General features: G+C 44.7%; 1 protein-coding gene across 3 annotated transcripts in view; it reads left to right on the top strand.

The window, feature by feature from the left end:
- RPRD1B (regulation of nuclear pre-mRNA domain containing 1B) overlaps positions 1-15973 on the top strand; it is a 50219-nt gene extending 34246 nt beyond the window's left edge. For 2 of the 3 annotated variants that reach the window (XM_042980427.1, XM_042980426.1), the window contains exon 7: positions 13284-15973. In XM_042980427.1, coding sequence (XP_042836361.1) covers positions 13284-13433 — 150 coding nt within the window. In that variant the 3' untranslated portion in view covers positions 13434-15973. Of the gene's footprint in view, positions 1-8675; positions 8953-13283 lie in introns of those variants that run through there. The other variant, XM_042980428.1, reaches the window with a different exon arrangement.
- Positions 15974-16181: the final 208 nt, after the last annotated feature.

The following is a 16181-nucleotide window of genomic DNA, read 5'->3' as shown; positions in this document are numbered from 1 at the left end:
CCACAGTCTTCTACACTCAGTGCCCTTCCTTAGCCTAGAGTTCTTTCCTCCTGGTCTAGCAGTGTGGTCAGCACCGTGGGCTTGTTCCAGCCATTGTCGAAAGGTCAGTCTGCTTACACAGCTCCAGTGACCCCGCGGAAGGCTTACCCACTGCCTTTTCACCCCTGTTTTGAGATGGGAGCCTCCCCCCACAAAGTTTCCCTCCAGTAGATGGGGACTTTTCTTGAATTATGTGCTTCTGTCATTTGGAATTAGGGGCTGTATCCTTGAAGTCCTTCCCTTCTTTTGAGTTGCTGCTGACCCTTACGCTCTGGTTGGGTGTGCAGCTTGAGCTTTGATCCATGAGGGCGCGCATGTGTGTGCGTGTGTGCAGGTATTAGTGTGTGTTCTTGCCATGTCACAACGTGGAAATGGTATTTGTTCATCTCTTTTCATCCCAGGGGGAAATACCACATTATAATCATAATGTAGTTCACATACTTGGTGACCTAAAGGCATGGTTCCCCAACATTTGAGACTTCACATTGGAAAAGTGACATGATTTCATAGCTCTTCCAGCGAGAGTTCTTTTAGCCATAGCATTGTTTCCATATTTATAATCCAACTTCTGGTGATTCCTCCTGTTTTCCAAACCCACTCCACTGGGTGTTAGCTGGTGTGTGTAGCACTAATTTCTCATACTTACAAAGTATATATACGTGTTAAGTGAAAACAGCATCTGGGCCCCTTGTCACTTCCTCCCTGCCAGAATGTTCATTCTTATTCAGCGAATACTCAGTTCTTTCTTTATTTCTTTGTTTCTGATTAAATAAAAGACATACATCACAGGAAACGTGGAAAATAAGTATTTAAAAAAGTATTATAATCTCATTACCCAGAGATAACTTTTTTAATGTTTATTTATTTATTTTGAGAGAGAATAGGAGCTGGGGAGGGGCAGAGAGTGAGAGTGAGAGTGAGAGTGAGAGAGAGAGAGAGAGAGAGACAGAGAGACAGAGAGAGAGAATCCCAAGCGGGCTCCCTGCTGTCAGCAAGGAACCTGATGTAGGGCTCGATCCCATGAACTGTGAGATCATGACCTGAGCCGAAACCAAGTGTTGGACACTTAACCAACTGAGCCACCCAGGAGCCCCTGAGATAACATGTTTTCATTTTGGTGTGTTTCTTTTATTTTTTTCTCCAATTTTAAAATTAAAATGATCATAATATGTAGACAGTTTTCTGTCCTACTTTATTTTAATGGTATGTGATCATCTTTCCTTATTAACACAAACTTTATATAAACACTTGAAATGGCTGCTTGAACACTTATGGCTGGATAATCAACGATACTTGTATTGAGCATTTACATTTTTTTGTTTTGTTTTACCTTGAGCTAACTGCCAGTATTTGGATTATTTCCTTCCTGTAAATTTCTAAAAATGAATGCTGTGTGAATGTGTAGATGCCATCTTGTCTCTGGGTATGTTGAAGTGTATATGCATTTCAAGGTCTTTGCCACCAGCATGCACGCCTGCCTCAGGGGTTCTTGCTCTTTGCAATGCTCTTAGGCTGTCTGGTGCTTTAGAGATAGAAGATACAAAATCCATGTATCCATGGGTATACGAGTTAAGGATTGTGAGAGCATTGAATAGTTTAATTAGACAAATGGGGCTCTCTTCTGGGCTTTAAGTTTGGGTTTACATTTGAAACTGCTGTGGGAAAATAGCAGCTACTTCTTATTTATAACAGTGACTTGAATGACCATCACTTTGAGAGCAGGTTCAGATTACAGAAATCTGAGCCCTAGTGTCTAAGTGTTTGACCCGGTGGATACATGCCATTTTGAGCAGAGGTCTGTTTTGGTCTTTATGAATGTTCGACTGTTAAGGTGGGCCTTCACCCACTTCAGGTTGTCATTTTTTAGAAAGTAAAACTGGATTGTATCATACTTTGTAATCTTGGAAGTTCCTTCTCTGACTTTCGTTTTTATCTCTATAAAATATAGGGCTTGAAAATTAGAAAGTCTTCTTCTAGGGGCGCCTGGGTGGCGCAGTCGGTTAAGCGTCCGACTTCAGCCAGGTCACGATCTCGCGGTCCATGAGTTCGAGCCCCGCGTCAGGCTCTGGGCTGATGGCTCGGAGCCTGGAGCCTGTTTCCGATTCTGTGTCTCCCTCTCTCTCTGCCCCTCCCCCGTTCATGCTCTGTCTCTCTCTGTCCCAAAAATAAATAAAAAATGTTGAAAAAAAAATTTAAAAAAAAAAAAAAAAAAAAAAAAAGAAAGTCTTCTTCTAAAGTCTGGGGTTTTTTTTAATGTTTATTTATTTTTTTAGAGAGAGTGTGAGCGGGGGAGGGGCACAGAGAGGGAGACAGTATCCGAAGCAGGCTCCAGGCTCCGAGCTGTCAGCACAGAGCCCGACGCGGGCCTCAAACCCACGAACCGTGAGATCATGACCTGAGCCGAAGTCGGACGCTCAACCGACTGAGCCACGCAGGCGCCCCAGAAAGTCTTTTTCTATGATTAGAGTAGAGATGTTCGTGGTCGGAATAGGAGTCCGAATGAAACCTTTGCAAACAAGTCCGTGAGCTCCCGGGGGTGTGGTGCACTTCACATGAAGTGGTGAAGCCAGCTGTCATTGTGACTTTGCCTCCTCATCTGTTCTCTTCTTTATTCAGGTTCTTCTATATTCAGGAAAAAGGATGGACAACTGTCTTGCTTAATGCAGTCATTAGGTACTTGGAGAACTTCAAGCAGAGCAACTTTGCAGTTTTAAACTCCACAAAAATTTACCAGCAGCCTTCTGAGCATTCTTGGGGTTTGGATAGTGATTAATGGACTCAGTCCAGTCTTTCTTCAAAATGTCTGGTGTGATGTATTTGGTACTTTTCCGGGTCCTTTTATTTTGCCCTCCGTGTTTCTAGTCCGTGAGGCGTAGACTTGCTAGGCGTTATTCCTACGGGTATCATTTACCTCAGTTACGATTCATTGATGAGGATCTGCGGTCCCCATTCCAGGCTTTTTCTGGCTTTCTCCATTGAGGTGAGTGGTCCTTGCCTTTTCTCTTCGGTGTGGTTTTTCCACTTATAAAATAGCCCCGTTACCCTCACCTGGGGCAAACGGGTTCTAACACTTGTCTAACCTGAAGTTGTTAACGTCTGCCTTTCCTTATCACACGGGGCCTTCAGCGGCACTTTCTTTTACTTTCTGTGGAAGAAGTCTCCAGGAGAGTCGCCGAAGGTGTCCTTCTCGGCAGGTGGCACGCTTCGCCTCTCTAATATTAAAAACAACGACAGAAACAAAACATTCACGCGAGCGCACGCCTCCACCGCCACCACTACCACCGTCCCCTTGTAACTAGCCTGTTTTCCCTCGCTGCCTCTACTTCTGAGCCCACTGCGGCATGGCGTGCGCATCTTACGGTCAACTGAAGTGGCTGTGTTCAGAATCCGCCACCACTGGTCCAGTCTCAAAAGCCAAAAGATACTTGGCCCCCCGTCTCTTGTTTCCTTTTCTTTTTTTGGCCCTCTCTACGGCGCTTGATGCTGTTAATTACCCTGTGTGCGTTCTTCTTCTCTGGTTTCTGTACACCACCCCTGCTGTTCTACACTTACTTGTGTGTCCTTTACGAAGCTTGGCTCCATCCCCGCCCCGTAGATGTTGGTATTCCTTTAGCCTTTTTCTCGTCCTGTCCTTGCGTGACACGTTTAGAAAGGCTTCGGCTACCGCCGGTGTGCTGATGGCTTCAATCTAGATCGTGAGCCCAGATGCTTCCTTGTGCTTCGGATCCATGTATCTTCTTTCCACAGACACCTCAAGCGCCAGGTGGCCCGAACAGACCATCTTCTTCCAACCTTTCCTTCCCTTCTCTCTCCCTGTCTTGGAGAATGCCATTGCCATTCATCAAAACCAGACACCGGAGTTCATCCAGTGTTACTCCCTGTTTGTCCCACCTCCCAGTGGGTTCCTTCAGCCTCCTTTTGTCCCGGTCTCCCTCAGGCCCTGTGCCACCCCTCTGCCAGACGCCTCCTGTTGCCTGGCTGCCCCGTCGGAGTAGTCAGCAAGCCATTGTGATTTTTCCGTCCTCAGTTTTTCTTGAATCTGTCCCCTTCCTCTTCCTCTCTGTGTCCACTTCCACCACCTTAGCCCAGACCGCCGTCACCTCTCACCTGCTCCCCCATAGTGGCCTCATCGCAGACCCATCGGCATTTGTTCTTGTGTCCTGGAATTCATTCTGCACGTGGCAGCCCTGTGATACTTTCCAAAACGTAGCCCTGGGCAGGTTGTTTCCCTGTATGAGCATGTTAATGGCTTCTCCTTGCTCCTGGAATATAAGCCCAAATTCTCGTGTGTTCCCACCGCACGCCCCACACTCCACCCCATGGCCTGCCCCTGTTGAGCTCATCAGCCGTGTCTCTTGTCACGTTCCATTGCGTTTTGTCTGTGCTGGCCTTTTTTGTCTCCGGCTTTACATGTGCTGTTCCCCTTGCCTAAAACACTCTGTCCCCTTTTCTTCCCACCGGTTACCCTTACCTCGTTGATTATGGTTCATCATTTATATTCCATGTCAAACAGCATTCTCCTGAGACCCCACCCCCATCTCCACCCCATAAAACCAGGTTTCTCCCCTCTCCCCCACCCCATATATACTGTCCTGTCTCCCGATCTTTTTCCTTCAGAGCACCACATAGTCTGTCATTCTGTTTATGGATGATTTGGTCATTTCCCTGGCCAGACCATAAAATCCTGTCTGCATTGTCACTCTTTCATCCCCAACCCTATGCTAATGCTTGACACAGCGTCCTGATCTAAGGCGGCAGCTGTGGTTGTAGCTCAGTTCGTCTCTAGGCTGGGACAGACTGGATCTTTGATGGGGGGGGGTGGGGGCGGGGTCGGACTCCTTTCACATTGACGACACTACCATAAGAGCTAGGCTTACTGGGTAGACCAATTTTTCCTCTCTCGACCTTTAGATTGATAGGACTAGACTGTGGTACTACCTAGTTATAAAAATCTGACTTTTTTTCCATGGTCTTGAAGGTTAGAGGCTCTTTCATTTGCTCAAACCAACTTTAGTGAATGTGGTGAATTTTCAGGACATACTCAGATGGCTTAGGGGAAGAAGGATCTTTGTATCCCATTAATACTTCTCTTTTTTTCAATTCTGCTATGCCTTTTCTTAACATGTAAATCAGGAACTCTAAGGACTGCTTATAAAATAATAAACATGGGAGTGGTGGCAGTTCTCTTCCTCCTCGGCTGATTCACCTTGAACAGTTTAGCAAGTGCCTGGTCTTATTCAGATCTGGTACCTCCCCATAGTGTAGGCATTATTTCCATTCCCGTCTTCAATGTAAGGATGCTGAGCCCAGAGAGGTGAAGTCATAGGGTGCACCATAGGCGAATGGTACAGTAGCATTTGAACTTGGAGTTTCTGACTGCGTATTTGCTTTCCTATCACAGCAGCCTCCCTCTGGTGGGAGACGTGATATATCCTCTCAGCCTTTTGGAGGAGCCAGGAAATGTATTTTTTTTTTTCCTTATGGAAAGGAGTCGGTCTTTTTATTTCTTGTAGAGAAAACTGTATCCAGATGCAGTGCAGTAACCTACAGGCTGCCTTGCCCCAGGCAGACCTTCTGGCACTTAGAATCGTAACAAATAACCGCCTACGATTATTCCGGGTGAGACTGCCCTTTTCCTTTCTACCCTTTGCTTCTCAGCTGCCCTCCGGGAAGGCTGGACTGGACCAGCATTTGTCTCAGAAGGAGAAACGATTCGAAGGTCTGCATTTCCTTTTTTAAAAATTTTTAAATTTTTTTTAGGTTTATTTATTTATTTTTGAGAGAGCGAGCAAGCAGGGGAGGGGTAGGGAGAGAGGGAGAAGAATCCCAAGCAGGCCGCACGCTGTCAGCACAGAGCCTGATGGGGGACCCCACCTCACAAACCAGGAGATCCTGACCTGAGCTAAAACCAAGAGTCAGACGCTTAACGGACTGAGCCACCCAGGCGCCCCAGGGTCCGCATTTCTGATGTTTGCACATCAGTCACCTGCTTTTCCACGAAAATGGTTAAGGAAGCCAGTGTGCGGGGGCTTTTGTTACTTGCATCAAACTTCTATTTTTGACATTTGACTTAAAAAAAAACACATTTATTATAAATAGTAAATAGTTCTTCTTGTACTTTAGTACCATATATTTACCTGGTTTTGTATAATGAGAGACCCCTAGCAAAAATGTAAAGCATTTTTGGAGGGCCCAGGTGCATTTTTTAAATAAATCTCTTTTTAAAGCATTTTATGGACATCTGTTAAATTATAAATATTTAGGTTTATAATTTCAAGTTTTGAAAATTTGCCCAGTCCTAAAATTGACTTTATTTTTTTGTTAGTTTCATTTTTTTATTAATTTAATTATGGATGTGTCGACACTTTTTATTCTTCTCTTGTTTCTGCAAATCCCTGTCAGAAGGGAGTTTTTGCTGCAGCAGTAGAAGCTGCCTTAAACCTTTTGTGTAGAAGGTCTGCTGGGGAGAAACAAAAATCCTGAAAAGACTTCATGGTACGATTCCAAGCCTAAGAAGCCCTTTCCCATCCAACGCCTCCAATGGATGGTTGACTCGCTCTGAGAACATTCCTCTAATTACAGCCATTTTGTCATTTTGCTTTCTGGGAAATACTTTGTGTTTACCTTTATTATTGGTTCAGTATGGGGCCGGGAGGTCCTGGGCGCTGGAGCCAAAGCCACAACTTCCTCCTTTTCTTGTATCTTCCCCAGCATCTTACTCAGCAGCTCCAGCCCTGCTGTGACATCCTAAGATGTATCATTTTGAAATGTTGCAGCTGCCACTGAGTCCCATGGGACCATGGAGCTGGCTGGGGCAGAGAGGTGCAGATCAGCGATGGCTTTTTTTGTTCTCATGTAGATTCATGAAAAAAAGGCAAAAGTGGCATTCTTATTTTCAGCCCAAAGATTTGTATGTTTTCTCTAAAAAATGAAAGAGAAGTGAATTAATTGTGGTGTAAGTAGAGGCTGTAGATCCTGTGAGCTTTAGTGGCAAGATGAGGCGGCCGATTAGGGGTGTTAAATGGTTTTAGGGCGAGGGTCAGCTTCCCCTTTCTGTTTGGCTGCCAGCCTTCATGCAGCTAAGCAGTCCTTTGACTTAAATTCAGTGTGGTAGGTCACCTTTAAAACAGGGCCCTTCATAAACTGCTTTGTGCATAATAACCCTTTATGACTCTTAATTGCGAGTAGCCGAGCAGTGGGTGATTTTTATATACCATATGTCCTGTAGCACAACAGGGCAAGATAAAGAAAAACATGGGTCTCAGTACTGGAAATTTTGTCTCATCAAATCGAGCCCCTGCCTGTGGTGTTATTTCTAACACAGTTGTTCTTATGCATATACTTCCTAGCCAGAAAAAAATAGATCGGACAATGTTTACATTTTGATCAGTATTTCTTATAGGACTTGCCAGGGGAGAAGCTTATAATTTTGTTTGTTCTGAAGATGAAATGCTTGTAGAAAGGTCACCACAATGTCAGTCCCTATCGTTTCTAACCCTCTTATCTCAGAGCTCATCTGCAGCATGTCAGGTCTGGCCTCCTGCTCTCACCAAAAAAGGCAAAGAATGTGGAAGCCTTGCTCCAATCAGCCAGTTGTGTTCGTGCTCCACGATGGTCCATGTTCACACGGTGTCAGCTGGATCCACAGGAACCAGAGGGTGTTGGACGCGTTTTCTGCTGCAAGTTCAGAGAGCCTGTGAGGCAAGATTCCAGAGCTTTGCCAGAAGCATAAATCCTAGGCATTATCTCCAAACTGCACACTGGGCCTCACCCTCTACGTTTTAAACATTTCTTGGCAGTCAAATAAACCCAGGCAGTTTATCACAGGTGCCCCCTCTCCCCCCGCACCCCCTCCTCCAGGATCCTGAAACAGGATAGCAGCAGCAAGTCTGATAGAACTCTCACCTTTTTCCCGGCTCCCTGCAGCCTCTCATGGGTGAAGTAGGGTCTGCTGCGGTCAGTGCATGTGCCGGAACGGGTCAGCTCAGTCCCCCGCCTCCGCCACGACCCCAGTACGAATCATGCATGAGCAGGAGAGGAATCGCTGCAGGACAATTTGGATTTGCCTTGTCTCTTGCTTGAGATGGGTAGTGGGGGAAAGGCAGGTATCTGAAGACAAGAGTGCGAAAAAGAGCCACTGTGAATTATGGTCAAGAGCAGCGGGGGTGGGGGAGCAGAAGGCCGAAAGCAGGAGCGCTGCGGCCGTGCCCCCCGCAGGTGTAAATTGTGCAGGTCCCGATCTCACGTGTTCCTGTTCCAGGCAGGGCAGCGTGAGTGCCAGAGTAAAGGCTTAGTCATCTGTTGCACACAGGTGGAAGGTATTGGAAACAAGGAGCATAGGACCACCTTTTGCCACATCGTTTCTTTAGCTGAGCAGTACTTGGTGCACTGAAGAGGTGGTGGGATGCAGCACACTTACATGGGTCAGAAGACTTTGACCAGGTGTCATTGCATTGATGTCGGTTTTAGTGATAACACCACAAGCTGGATTTCTTCTGCGGGCTGGAGTTGCTGAGGACACGGTTCGGGACCTTGCAGCAGGAGAGCTTGTGGACCAACTTTTGTTAGAAGGTGGACTGGTAGATTGAGAAGAAAGATTCGTGGGGTTTTGTAATCTGTCTCCTCTACCTGTCCAGAACCAAAGAGAAAAACCGTGGAGAGACAGCTAGTGAGGAAATGCCATCACCCGACCAAGGGAGCATAGGAGCCGGAGAACTGGAAGGCAAGTGAGAAGCCGGAGTTGTATTGTGGGCATAGTGCAGTTTGGATCCGATCTCAAGTTTTTATTTGTCCATGGTGACATTTATAGATCACTATATCTATTGAAAAAAAAAAAAAAAAAAAGGAAGGGTTGGAGGTCACAGTCTGTTACTACTGAATCTGTTTAGGGGACTATAAAATTAGTATTACTGTTCAGTTTGACCTAATCAGAGCTTGCCATGAATTTTTTTTTTTTTAATTTTTTTAATGTACGTTTATTTTTGAGAGAGAGCACAAGTGGGGGAGGGGCAGAGAGAGAGGGAGACACAGAATCTGAAACAGGCTCCAGGCTCTGAGCTGTCAGCACAGAGCCCGACACGGGGCTCGAACTCACAGACCGTGAGATCATGATCTGAGCCGAAGTCGGCCGCTTAACCGACTGAGCCACCCAGGCGCCCCCATTTCTCCCATGTCTTTTCATGACTTGATATCTCCCTTCTTTTTAATGCTACATAATTGTCTGGTTGAAGCAAAGTTCATTTATCCATTTACCTGAAGGACTCCTTAGTTGCTTCCAAGTTTTGGCAATTATGAATAATGCTGCTATAAACATTCATGTGCAGCTTTTTGTGTGGCGTTAAGTTTTCATCTCCTTTGGATGACTACCAAAGAGCATGATTGCTGGAATGTATGGTAAAAGTATGTTTAGCTTTGTAAGAAACCACCAAATTGCCTTCCAAAATAGTTGTACCATTTTGCATTCCCACCAGAATGTATGAGAGTTCCCCTTGTGCCACATCCTTGTCAGCTTTTGGTGGTGTCAGCGTTCTGGATTTTGGTCATTCTGATAGATGTGTGGAGGCATCTGGTTGTAATTTGCATTTCTCTGATAACGAATGTTGTCTTTTGCAAACATTCTCTCCCAGCCTGTATCTTGTCTTTTCATTTTGTTGACAGTGGCTTTTGCAGAGCAGATAATTTTTCATTTTAATGAAATCCACCTTATGGGTTCGTTCATGGTATTGTACCTTTGGTAGATTATATACTATATATATATATAGGTATGTATATAATACCCTTTGGTATTGTATCCTAAAAGTCATCACCAACCCAAAGATCATCTAGGTTTACTTTTGCTATCTTCTAGGAATTTTATAGTTTTGTGTTTTCCATTTAGTCTGTGATTCATTTGAGTTAATTTTTGTAAAGGGTGTAAGGTCTGTGTCTGCATTTGTTTGTTTGTTTGTTTGTTTTGCATGTGGGTGTCCAGTTGTTTCAACTTTTTTGCTGAAAGTACTATTTTTTCTCCATTGTATTGCCTTTGCTCCTTTATCAAAGGTCAGTTGGCTTATTTATGTGGGTCTGTTTCTGGACTGTTCTGTTGCATTGATCTGTTTTGTCTATTTTTTCGGCAGTATCACATTGTCTTGATTACTGTGGCTTTATCGAAAGTCTTAGGGTTGAATAATGTCTGAATTTGCTCTCTTTCAATATTGTGTTGGTTATTTGAAGTCTTTTGCCTCTCCGTATAAACTTTAGAATCACTTTGTCTGTATTCACAAAATAACTTGCTGTGCTTTTGATTGGGACTGCATTGAATCTGTAGATCAAGTTGGGAAGAACTGACATCTTTACAGTATTGAGCCTTCCTATTCATGAACATGGAATATCTCCCCATTTATTTAGCTCTTCTTTGTTTCAGAGTTTTATAATTTTCCTCATGTGGATCTTATAGATTTATACCTAAGTAGTATTTCATTGTTTTGGGTGCTAATGCAAACTCTGTACTTCATCTTTTTCAGTGACAGTCCCACTTTCATCCTTTCTGTAGTGATGCCCTCCTCCTAGGCTCATGCACCTGCTCTTAAAGTAGAAATCCCTATGGAATGAGTAACCCAATGGCATGAGGAGGTGTGTATAAGATCCATGAGCTTTCAGAGTGGCCTGAAGAGAGGACTTTAATGGGGAAACATATTTCCTTTAATTAAAATGAAGTTTATTTGACTGTATTTAAAATGTAATCACAGCCTAAACATGATGAGATACCCTCTCCCCCCCAACACTCCCCCCCCACCCCGCCTTACCCCCAAATAGGAACAAATGGGATTTTGGGTTTTTTTTTAAAAGATTGCCTGGGAGAGGATTATTTGAACTTAAGGTGATGTCTAATGAGATCAACCACCTCTTCTTTTAAACTCACGTGGACTTGCTAAATTAGTCTGAGGGTCACCCAAGAGTGCAGAGCTTTGGATTCTGAATCTAGCTCCACTCACTAGAGACTCAGTGATCTTCAGACTGTTTTTAAGGAATTCCTTGAGTTGAAGTGCTCGGTACGTGCCAGGAGCGATGGCTCCAAGTCACGGTGGCTTTCACCTGTCTACTTTGGTCAGAGGATCTGGGCAGGGAGCAAGGGGCAACTATTCAGGAGCTCTTATACCCTTTTTGTACATAGAATTCAGGAGAAGCTAATTAAATGGATCCATGTTCAGTAATAGAGAATTAGTCTTCTCTATTAATTTCCCTTGAAGTATATAAAACCAAAGAAAAAAAATGTTTGCAGAGGGGGAAGGGTGGGGAACCTTGACAATTTAGATCCTCATCTGTGAAATTTGTTTTCAGTTTCAAGACTGAAAGCTTAATGTGGTGTGCTTATACCTAATGTTATGTTTTATATGTTGTTAATTTATTGGGCAGCTGTTGGACACCTACTGTTCACAGGGCACTGTTGGTCATGGTGGATAATGGGTAAAGCAGATGGGTCCGGTCTTAGCCTCCTGAAGCTCACTAGTGTGATAGCGGAGTCATTATTAACAATTTACGTAAGTCATTATTTTAGTTGTGTTAAGTCTACAAAGAAAAGAGATGGGATGCCAGGAAAGCTTACTTTCTTCCCTGTGTCTTCATCCGATGGCTTGTGTGAGCAGTTCTTCTGGGCAGAAGCCGCAACTGCCTGCGCTAATGTGGGCACAGAGCCTCCCTGCCCACGTTTCCACATCCCTTCTCCCACTCTTTTCTTGGACTTTGTCTTTATAACTTGAGCTAATTGTTCTTCATTTAACCTGTTTCCTGTCTTACCACTCTTCCCAGGAGTCCTCGAGCATATGCCCTCAAACTCTCTGCCTCTCTAAGTGTGTCTAAGGTATCTGGTAGGAAAGAATCTAGAATTTGAAGAACAATCTTACGAATAGGCCAGTTCCTTCATTTTCAGATAAGGAAGGTGAGGACGAAGGAAGAGAGGGACCATGTCCACAGTCACATAGCAGGTTGGAGTCAGAGCCAAAATTAACTCAGGTCCTTGCCTCGGAGCCCAGTGCTGTCTTTTGCATTCCTGCAGGAGAGGCTTTAGTCAGCAGGGATCCATCCTCAGGAACTTCCCGTCTTTGCAGAAATACTGAGGAGGGTACACAGCTAGCTAGAGGCTAGGAGACCCAAGAGGGGCCATAAACAGACCTCAAATGGCCCAGGGTTGTTATTCCATACAGATTCACCAAAGGCGCTTTTTGTTGGGAGGAAAGAAAATAGTACACCAAGTTCCTGTCATTAGGGAAGTCATATTTTAGAGGAACATAGAAGTCTAACATGTATGAAAAGAGCACCTCAGAGCAGCCTGTTAGGAGGTCGGATGCACCTCGGTGCACAGGAGGGCTCCAGAACGGGTGGAGGTGGGGACTGGAAGAGAAAGCGTTTTCCTAAAAGAGGCAGAGCTCAGTTGGTAGGCAGGGAAGTGGAGGCAGAATTTCACTGGGAGCAGGAGAAGGAAGATACCCCTCAAAGCTGGAGCAGACTCCTGAACAAATGGCCCGTGCAGGCAGTGGCCTGTGCGTTGTGGGGTGGGGGTGGGGGTTGTTGAGAAGTTGTGGGAGATACTTTTGGGCAGGCGCTAATTTTAAAAGACCTTGAGCTCTGAGCAGCCATGGAGCTAGCACGGTGCCGTGCTTCACTCTCTCAAGGAGGTGACTGGATGAAAGCTGGGCTTTCGGAAGAGAAGTCTGGCGTGTTTAGGGGAGACAACCGGAAGGACTCATCGGGGATTTGCTGTGGTTACTTGGGTGTGGGATGAGGAAGCCCTGGGCACGGACGTGGGTGTTTTGAGCTTCTGTGGTGCTTGTTTGTCATAGGTGATAGATCTGGATGACTCTCTCAGTTTAATACAAAGTGGAGCTTTATAGTGATTTTTCTAGGCATGTCTAGGTGGCACCCTCAAAATAACTGTAAAGCCTGAGCATCTGTCTTTTATTTTATAAGGTGTTTTGAAATAGAAAAGCATCAGTAAAAGGCAATGCAAACACAAAATGTCATGCTTTTACTTCTAAATCTCAAGTGCTACGTTAAATACGATTTAATTCACTATTGCCAGTATTGAACTCTGCTTTCCTTTTTTATGTAAAGGATTCTTCCTTTTGCGAACCTGGCTGAAGTGGGGAGGGGCTGTCTGGTGAAGAGAACTAGAGCAGGAAGCTGAGAGTATCTGTCTTGGCTCCTGAGGCCTGACCATCATCAGCACACACAGACTTAACCACGTTGTCTTCTCTTTGTCTCCTTAGGAATATAAACAGAAGCTCGCTCGGGTAACCCAGGTCCGCAAGGAACTGAAGTCCCATATTCAGAGCTTGCCAGACCTCTCGTTGCTGCCCAACGTCACAGGAGGCTTGGCCCCCCTGCCCTCTGCTGGTGACCTGTTTTCAACTGACTAGGACAGGTGTCGTGCCCCAAATTCCCATCTCTACCAGCAGAAAGAAGAGAGAGGGCAAGTCATGGTTGGAAATAACCATGATGGAAATAACTTGTGGCCCCTGGTTCTGTCCCTCCTTCATCCCAGTCCCGCAGCCTCAAGAAAGAACCACTGACTCTGAATCTCCTCTCCGTCCTCTCCTGTTGAGCACAATTCAGAACAGTGGCGAGTGGAGTCCAATTAGATTCATATTTGGAAAGAATACAAAGTCTCCCACTTCATGTATTCATGCCCCTGTTGGTTCTCCATTCTTAGCTGTCTCTTTACACCCAAGAAGTTATGAAAATCATGTGTACTTCTGGAAGTTTTCAGAAGAATCTTGTCCCTCCCGACAGCATTGTGTCATGAGAGCCGCTTCTCTTTTCGGAGCTGGGTTTGTTCAAGTTCAGTGCAGGCCTCCACTGAAGGACTCACTCTGGAGTCATTGACTTTCCTGGCTACCGTCCACCCCAAAGGTTGGAGGCACGACTGTCAAGCAGCTTTGCCGTGAAGAGTTTGCCAAATCTCTGATCCTTCCTTTCCCCTGCTTGTAGTGATGTATAGTTACAGGTGCAGTGCATTTGTTTTATAAGCAGACTAGGGAATCTAGCAATAAGATTCAAAGCTGACCTGGGATATACGGTTCAGAAGGAAGACTAACGGGGATCACAGACGTGAGTTCAAAATAAGTTATGTGCTTCGGGTTCCTACGGACCACCTTCCCAGGGTTCCTGCTGTCGTAGAAAACGTTCCTAAAGACGTGATCTTCTGGCCCTAATCTTGTGAAGGCAGTTGTTAGGAATGGCACTGGTGGACCCCAAAAGCTAAAGGCAAAACCAAGAGTGTGGACTCTGCACGGGTGTTGCTTTTAGACTCCTGTCTTTTGGGGAGTAGGGCTCACACTAGCATTGTTTCACTGGGCTCAGGTCTACGGTATGGCGAGTGAACTTGAGTATCTCCCCTGCAGATATGACGCTCTGTGCATGTCTGTCTGTCTGTCAGTTTACGCCACTGCACACATCCTTGTGCCCGGAGGAGGAGGAGTACTTGATCGGCTGTTACCGAGTAGCTCATCTCGGGCAGAGGAAGGGGGGAAGTCAGGGATATTAATTTTGGGTTTTAATTCCATTATCATGCCAGCTGATATCATGACTATATAATGTAGTTACAAAGGATTTTTACCTTGCTTTTAGTAAAGGTTAGGCCTGCTAACTGTAAATCATTCTGATTTGGCAGTCTTCTTTTCGACATTGGAAAGGGCAGAAAACAGTTTGCCCCAGTAGTATGACAGGAGTCAGGGCCCAGAGGCTGAAATCCATAAGCTATAAAAAGGAATTCAGCGGTGGGGGCTTCAGAATCTCCATTATTTTGCGTTGTTATTTTCAGGATTACCAAAAAGCCAATTACTTGTAATTTTACATGTTAAACATGTTGAAACATAGCCTGTGTTTTTACAGTGTGCAGGCTTTCCTTTTAGAAGCTCTTCTGTCTGCCATGAAGTGAGAACAGTGAAAAAAAGTCCTAGCAGGTGTTCAGTTTGACTCTGTGTAGAACATAGTAGCATTGAAGCTGTTCTTTGGATTTGAATATAGACTGGATGTTGTTTGCTTACTGATACTGCCTGTGGTCCTGTCATTATTAAATTAACGAGTCTCTAACTATAAAGTTTTCCTCCCAGAGGCCAGAGGGCAGTAGGTGACTTTACTAAGGAAAATTGCAGGAAAATTGCAAGATCGCTTCTAATCGTTGCTGTTTTCTGCGCATACGCCCCTCCCCACATGGTGTGCTGCTTCAGTCCTCCGTGCAAGCTTGATGTGGAACGGACCCATCTGGGACATTCTCTGTGCTTTTACCAAGGAAGCAAAATTTGACTAGCCACAAATCAAAAGGGCAGAGTAGATGTTTGCTCTGATCAGCTGGATGACAATGTTACGGCGTGATGGATTTCACCCATCGCTGTATTTTCTCTGATTGAGTTTGACCAGCAATTGGTGCGTGATTCTTAACAGCAAGAGCAAGAAATGAAACTGTAGCAATTATGTAAATGAATGTGTTGGCCTAACACCTGTTACTAGTGGACTTCCTGTGAGGAAGTTAGTTTTGGGGTTTGTTTTGTTTTTTAATGAAATGCTTTTGTGTTTTAAATCTTCATGCTCCCTGTATCCTCCCCATGTGTGCTCACTTCATTTGTTTAATTTAAACGAGCCTTTCTCCTTGTCTGTACCAGGTGGGCCGGTGGGGTGGGCTGGGGTGGGGTGGGTGGCTTTTGTTTTGTGTGTTTTCTTTCTTTAGGGCATCCGTAGGCCTCAAGGACCTCTCCTTTAGGTCATATTCCTCAGAACGTCTTCATTCTAATTTGTTTTGTTTTGTTTTGTTTTTCTTAAAGAATATTTTTAAAGCTTAAATTTGTATATTAATTTAGGACTTTATTTAGAAGTATAGGCTGTCATTGGCGGCAGCAGTATATTCTGAAATGTCTCATAGATATATATTTTTGAATAAAGATGGTGTTGTTGAACGACACTGTGTGATGTTTCTTTCCCCTGCCTCGTTACAGAACACCCGGTGCTTCCTTTGTAAGTGGTGGGTAATTAGTAATCACCAATAGAGATTCTGCCGTCTGCACAGAATCTTGTCCCTTAGGAGTTTTGTTACTGTTAGCGGCCCATAAATACTCAGCACTTACATAGTATGTTCTGGTTCTTTCCAGGGGCTTAATTAGCTTTAATTA

This window comes from Panthera tigris, chromosome A3 (genome assembly GCF_018350195.1).
Source record: "Panthera tigris isolate Pti1 chromosome A3, P.tigris_Pti1_mat1.1, whole genome shotgun sequence".
In the NCBI taxonomy this organism is placed as follows: Eukaryota; Metazoa; Chordata; class Mammalia; order Carnivora; family Felidae; genus Panthera; species Panthera tigris.
Note: the sequence above shows the minus strand (reverse complement) of the source record. Positions and strands in the feature narration are given on the sequence as shown.